This window comes from Malus domestica, chromosome 04 (genome assembly GCF_042453785.1).
Source record: "Malus domestica chromosome 04, GDT2T_hap1".
Classification (NCBI taxonomy): domain Eukaryota; kingdom Viridiplantae; phylum Streptophyta; class Magnoliopsida; order Rosales; family Rosaceae; genus Malus; species Malus domestica.
In genome coordinates, this window is record NC_091664.1 from 15,797,485 (window position 1) to 15,804,667 (window position 7,183).

At 37.9% G+C, this 7,183-nt stretch overlaps 1 protein-coding gene across 1 annotated transcript; it reads right to left on the reverse strand.

Moving 5' to 3' along the window:
- Nucleotides 1-2,972: 2,972 nt before the first annotated feature.
- On the reverse strand, nucleotides 2,973-6,495 carry LOC103408303 (ACT domain-containing protein ACR10). Its single transcript, XM_008347159.4, has 6 exons — nucleotides 5,940-6,495; nucleotides 5,334-5,552; nucleotides 4,883-4,988; nucleotides 4,301-4,637; nucleotides 3,918-4,202; nucleotides 2,973-3,570 (listed from the first exon to the last, which is right to left on the reverse strand). Exons 1-6 carry the CDS (start codon nucleotides 6,091-6,093, stop codon nucleotides 3,433-3,435), a joined length of 1,239 nt encoding a protein of 412 aa, XP_008345381.2. The 5' UTR covers nucleotides 6,094-6,495; the 3' UTR covers nucleotides 2,973-3,432.
- Between the last annotated feature and the right edge of the window lie 688 nt (nucleotides 6,496-7,183).

A 7,183-nucleotide genomic window follows, 5' to 3' on the forward strand; every position in this document is an offset into this window, starting at 1 on the left:
ATAGGTGCGTCATGGCGATCGTGCGGCTGTTGAAGGCCAGTCGCCACCGCCTCTGGAAGACTTTTCTTTTTTCTTAGCCAACAACGCTTCTTTTTCTTTCGCCGAGACATTCTCCATATAATCCCACATATCCTGGTACTCAATCGGAACCTCCTGTAACAACTCTTCAGCATCCAGAGCTCTCACCATCATCGAACATCTTTCTTTGATCGTCATTCTTCCTATATCTTCTGCCACTCTTCTTTTTCTCTCTATAACATTTCGGTCCTCAATCATCAGCTTGCATCTCTTCTGGGGAACTTGTGCTGATTTGAGAGTATTGTCATTCATCACCCGCTTGTTTCTTCTGCTATGGTCATCCCCCCTTGGTCCAACTCCTTACCTTTATGGATACCAGCCAACGTCCCACCCTCAAGCTGAGAAACATTCGTCTCCAGGATTTCTTCTATTACAACGGATGGGCCCTTACCGAAGGTAGTACGATCAAGACCCGGTATTAATCTATTTTGGCCTATCAAGCCTATATTCTCCGTGAACCATTGGGTCGGGTTTGGAAAAAGACCTAGCCTTCTTTCTTGCAATCTATGACATTTCTTTGCACTAACACTGATTTCCTGTTAGGATGTTGGAGGACTTGGGACCCCCTTCCCCGAGACTTGTGGTACCCTCTGTCTTCTTTCATTATTCCCCCCCTTGTGTCTCCTTTCTTGTGCTATGAAGGGGGCATTTGTTTGCCCTCACTAACATTCATTGGCTTAAATATTAGTGAAATATGTGTTTGTTACCCTTGTGGGATTAAGTTTAATGAGACTAGGGAGGACTAGCCTCGCCTAAAGACCTCACTAACTGGTCTTAGCGAGAGCCCTCGATAAGCATGGGACTAGCTAAGACCGCTTCGTCCTACTCCTCTCCTCCTCGCTGCTCGCTTCCTCTCCCTACTTTCTGCTGCTGTCCTCTCTCTCCCCAAACTCAGAATCGTGAAGAGGCCTCATATTCGAACCTCAATCAGAGAACCACGAGCTCCGTCGTTCGATTCACCAATCAAACCAAGTTCATTGATGTCATCCTCCATTTGGACTTCGTCCTCCTCGACCTTGATTTTCGACGGCACGAGCTTGTTTGTTTAGATTTTCCAATTCGAATTATGGGTTCTCTGCACTCGAAGTGCTGGCCTCCCCCCCCCCCCCCCCCCACCACAAAAAAAAAATCACTATTTTTAATCTTGAAATTGCATTTCTTGAATGCCCAATTGTGAATCTTGAAGTTTAAATTGGGTTTCGAATAGTATGGGAAGTGAGAAAATGGCCAAGAGATTGTCTTTGGGTGGCATAATGAGGAAGAAGCTATCCAACATCACCAATTTGCAGGCTGCGAAAACGATGAGCGAGGAGGACAGATTTGCTTAGTGGGTAAAATCTCACTTGGGTCCTCTTCCAATTCTTTTTCCAATTTTCAATTTTTTTTTGTGACAATTTCTTAGTGGGTTTTGTTTGTGTTCATAAATTTCTAAACTAGTAAAGATTGTTGAACTAGGAATTTTGAAATTTAGCATTTCAGTGCATATATTAGTTAATTTTAGTTGAAATTTTGGTTGGTTTATGCCACTTTGGTTTTGGATTTAGGAATGGGATGTTGAAAATTTTGATGTTGTTTGAAATTGAAGTTGAAGCAAATAATATGAATTTTTTGTTATATATTATGGGTTTGTTTTGATTATCCTGCTTTTAGTCTGACACTCTACCAAATATTTTACTAAGTTAGTCTATCTTAGTCTAATCTAAATCAATCCAATTTGATCTCTGAAGTTAGTTTAGTCTGAATTAATCCGGTGCAACAAACGCACCTAAAAGTAATAGTGCAACCATGGCCACCATTGGAGGTAAAAAGGCAGTCGCAATGTTCATGACAGAGACCCAATGTGTTTTGTTCCTTTATTAACATATCAAGAAAGGACAATGATTATGTGTACGGCTAATATTTGTAACAAAGAAAATTACATATTTGATGATTGAAATTTGAAAGTCACTCTCAATCAGTACACATGATTTGGCATTTTGGGTTCCCCTTGATGGAATTGAAGAACATGTACAAAATATGTTCATGTAACGGAACACAATATGCCGACAATAAAAGAGAAATTCCTGAGTATCCTATGTATCGAAATTTTAATTGTTAAATTTTGATCATTTTATTTTAAGTAAGAATCGAACAGTTAAAATTCTCGAATATAAAATATCCTAATATCAGGCCCTTTATTCAAAGGGGTCTCATTTTTGAGTAAAAATAGGGACTGGTTATAAGGCTCACTCCACGTTGAACTTCAACGATTCGAACGGTTTATTTTGTAAGTTTCGATTCATAGATCAGCCTTGCAAAAGTTCAATTTAATTGAAATCATTTGCCTATTTAATTATCACGATTAAATTTCATTATTTCTTATAGAATAAAGTGTTCGTCAATTTTTTTGAACTCAATTAGATATCTCAAATATTTCCAATTTGGCCAATATTTTGCAAGGAGAATCTATGGATGCACTTGAAAAATAGACTGTTCGGATCGTTGAACTTCAATGTAATTAGGTCCTACAACTAATCTCCATTTAAAAATAAATAAAGATCCCTTCTATACAGCAGGGTTAAAAAACACTGTCAGATCTGCATTAGTAGGGATAGGCACAACCAAGAACACTGATTCAACACCTTTTGAATAAAGATAGAATCTTTTTGTGTTTTTTTTTCAAAGATAAAGTATCTGGATCCAACTTTGGGAGCATCAAAAGAATCTCTACTGAATTTCTTCTTGTCCATCATTTTTTTCCTGCTAATTTTAATTAAGCGGTAGAAATAAAATACTGTCAATTGCCTTGCAGGAGCTGGTAAACAGCTCTTAATGTAAGAAATTGTGATTAAAGAAATAAGTGCGGACGCTGATTCTGTTGCAACCAACTGACCTAACCACCACGAGAGAGAGAGTTTTGGCAATGGAAAATAGCTATTCTTTAATTTCTAATTATAATTCAACTTCAATCTACAGAAGGTAAATACAAAAAATATATAAAGATAGACTGCCTGGAAGTGTTGATCCAACTGACCAAACCACATCCATCCATCACAAGAATCTTATTTCTTCAACTATAATACAACATGGAAGAGATAGCACCATATCTGTTATCTACCTATTTACAATAATATGTAAGTGCCATGATGAGAGAGCTATACTCTCCTTCTCCGTCTTCCAAGTTCCGACCACTGAATTCTTCGAGTTCTTACTGTACAGAGTTTGTGTGCAGAGGCTGTAATATACGATATGCCACCTGCTTGGGCGTTAAACTGCATATATCCCATCTATTATACTTAGGGATGTGCTGACTGGGCGAATTGTGCTGTACAGAAATGCGCAGGCATTCAAGAAATATAGCATTTGCATTTCTTATCACTCCCAACCCATCAGCATCTTCCAAACTTGTCCCTCAATCGTGCTCCTTGGAACTGACAAGCCATCTCCTTCGTCAATCAAGACTCTATAAACTTCCCATTCCCTACCTCCAATCAGATGCCGTCCAATCTTAGCCTGGAAAAGCAATAAAAAAATTGTACTTAGCCAGATAGAGAAAGGTAAACAAAGAAACGAGTGATCATAACAGCAAATGTCTTCGAATTCTTGGCTGAAAACAATGACCTAAAGATAAAACTATGAAGCCTGTCTAGTAAGGGAGCAATAACCCTTAGCACCGTTAGCATATGCATGAAGAAAACCAAATCGTAAATTGTACAGAAGCTATGATTTTTCTGTTGCAATCAGTTGTTTCAGGAGCTGGGACATCATCCTCTTCAGTCAAGCTTGTGCCAAGTTTGGAGTATACAAGGGAAAGTCGAAATATTTTGTAAACATTGAACAAAGTGAATATGAGTAAGTACCGAAAAGACACCAATGTCCAGCATCTTGAAAGCAAGGGTGATATCATGAAAAACAAGAGGCCGGCCCTTGCCAGATAATTCCACAGGGTTTGCAACCAGGAGCTCTGTGTCCGGACCTCGGTTAACAATAGCTACTCTGAGAGGACGAATTAGTTCCAGCTGCAAACGGGATGTCAATGCATTCTGCTTGCTAGGGTCAACTATCTTCTTTCCATCAGCTTGCATGATGAACAAGTCTATCTCACAGTGTTTTTTTTGTTTTATAGAAAAGCGCCCATAAGAGATCTGGTTTATCACAGCATTTAAGTATCAATATCACAGAATTAGATAGTGTAATCCTTTCTCAGTATTTATTTGATGCAAATATTGCGTTAGTTATGTACCTGAATATTGTAATCCTTTAGTGTTCTCATTATATCATAAAGAAGACCTTTGTGGTCTATGCAAATGATTTGGACCAGAGTGTGACTAGGACTGAGCGTGTTGTCCATAGTCACAGAAACACTTTTGGAAGTGAGTGATCCACTTCGGAGTTCTTTGGGCATTTCCAAATCAAACATGTCTTCTGTAATTGCAGTGGGAAGAAATGAAGATGCCTGCGAACATGCAGTAATCTCAGGGCCAACCATTTCAATTTCACAACTTATCATGGCGTTTCCCGTGACTTCTTTTAAGTAGCCATATACCTCCTCCTTTCTCTTATTTGTATGCATAAGTTCCCTAGTAAGGTCACAGTTTCAGAGATTAAATCACTTATGAACACGAATAAGTTGAATGAGAAGATTGCACTATTTAAAGATTCCTAACAGATCAACATAAGATGATTCGGATCCAATATGAGTGCTCAAAGTTCAAACCAATGGAATCTTTGAGTCATTCAAAATTTTCTATTTCGCATGTAGAATATGCCTATTAAACTTGTTATATTCCGTATAATTCCACAGAACAAATGAAGAAATAAGAACCTGGTGTCTGTGATGAAAAACAGGTCCATCACTTTCTCATCCGGAGTTGTGGATACCTTAACCTTCTTTATTGTCAGCTCAAGTTCACAGAGGACACCCGTCACATCTGCGCAAAAAAATGAAAAGTAAGTAAACCACCGATTTATAACAAATATAGTCCTGTGCCTCATGGAATGGTTAACCCACAAATTTCAACTTGGCTCCTAAATGTGGCTACTTTGAGATTGTTAGTTCACATTTTGTCCCTATGAATTCTCAACAATCAAACAAAACTCAAATGGAAGTTCTCGGAAAATTTAACGGCATACCCTAAAGCCTTCCAACATGATGATGTTATAATAAGATTAGCACTAGATGAAGAACAAAGTTCTTCATTCAATCCCAATTTCTAAGACAGTTTAAGACACATGCAAATATAGAAACAGGAATCGAATGCCGAACAGAAAATTACCATGTAAAAGTCCTCGTCGATCGTAGCAACAGAACTTGAGAAGGAACACATCAGGAGGCTTTGGGGGCTGCAATTCGGAGCGGTAGAACGAAATCCCAGAAGCTGAAGAACAAGAAGGGCAGGTCCCAACTAGCCTCTTCTTCAACAAAGCCCACCTTGTTTCTGGACTCCCAATCACCCAAAACACTAAGTAGCACCATTTCCCATCCGTTGATACATCTTCATAGAACAAAACAGAAAGGGGAATTAGACAAACACCTTCAAGTTCAAGCCAGCCGTTTCTTTTCTTTTTTGTTTTCACAGAATTTGATCAACACACCCGTAGCTATTTTCACAAATTCAGAGGTAAATCTCATTAACCCATGTCTGGTTTAGCAAAATGGAACATACCCATCAAATTGTTTTGAGAAAATAGTAATACAAAAATGAAAGAGAGCCTAATCAATCCCTTGTTTGGTTGCTGAGAAAACAGAGGAAAGGAAAATTCACACCCAAAAGAAAAAATATTGAACCTTTACAATATATATATATTTTTTTCTTCAATTCTAACAAGCACGCAAGAACAAGAAAACACACAAGTGATGAAATCCCATCCGAGGTAATTACCTCCTCGGACAATGCTAAGACCAAAGAAGAGAATGATGCGACACAAGTCACAGCCCAAGCCAGTCTTGTCCGGACAATTGATTGTAATTACACTTGGGTCCCCTTCTTTCGCCGCCTGCGTGATGATCACCACATCATCCTGCAGAATTCCCATCTCTTCTTCTTCCTCCTTCAGTTCTTGAATTTGAAATTTTGAATAAGGAAAACAGCTGTTGGTTTTTGGAGTGATGTTCTTTGCTTCTGCGAGACTTGTTGAGAGGACAGATAAAAGCAGATGAACAGAGAGAGAGGGGAGAGAGAGAGAGTTGAGGGGTGGGGGTTCCTTCTCCTTCCTCTCACTTCTCACCTTCTGCTTCACTTGATCTTCTGGTTGTCGTTGCTTTCTTGTTTACATCTCATGTTTTTCTAGGTCTTGTGTATATCGGGCACGAGATTATGCTGGTTTAATCAGGACGGGTTGGCGGTTTGGCGGGTTTCAAGCTCCAACGTTTATATGGGTCTATGCATTTTGGTTCCTAAATTTTGTTAGAGAGCTACTATTCTGCAAAATTAAAACAAAAATGTTTCTTCTACTACATATTTATATAATTTCTCTAATAGAAATAAGACCCACTTGTTTTGGCGGGTCATACTTCTTCATTAAGGAAACGATACAAATAATGGTACAAATGAGTGCTAAGTGAAGCATTACTCAAATTAAAATATCATCATGCACTTTTCAAGTAAAAATTTTATCTATGTTTTCTAGACAAGAAGGATGCAGATGACTAGTAGGATGGCTTTTTCAGTGTCAGTAACGGCACTTAATCAATTATTCAATTTTGTTGTCATTTTTGTCGTGTTTTTTGTTCAAGGATAAAATGAAAAAAAATGAGAAAAGTGATCAACAGGGGCTAAAATGCTGCACTTAATAGAGTTTGTAGAATTTAATAACTAAAATCAGGGATCAAAATGCAAATTGGAGTATAATTCAAGAACTGGTGCTATAGTTCACCATTTACCCTATGCACTCCTAAAATTAACAACAAATTTCATCTTTGACCTTAATAATTTTAGTGAAGTATACGCCCATATTTGTTTAAACAATGATTTTTTTTTTCTTCAAATGATAAAATCTATATTTAGAAAGATCAAGAAGGGGCGGTAGCATAAGAGCTGGTTTGGATTGCTTCAATTTTTTAAAAGAAGATTTTTTTTTTTTTCTAATTTTGGGCTTTTTTTTTTCAAAATCATGGGTTCAAAAC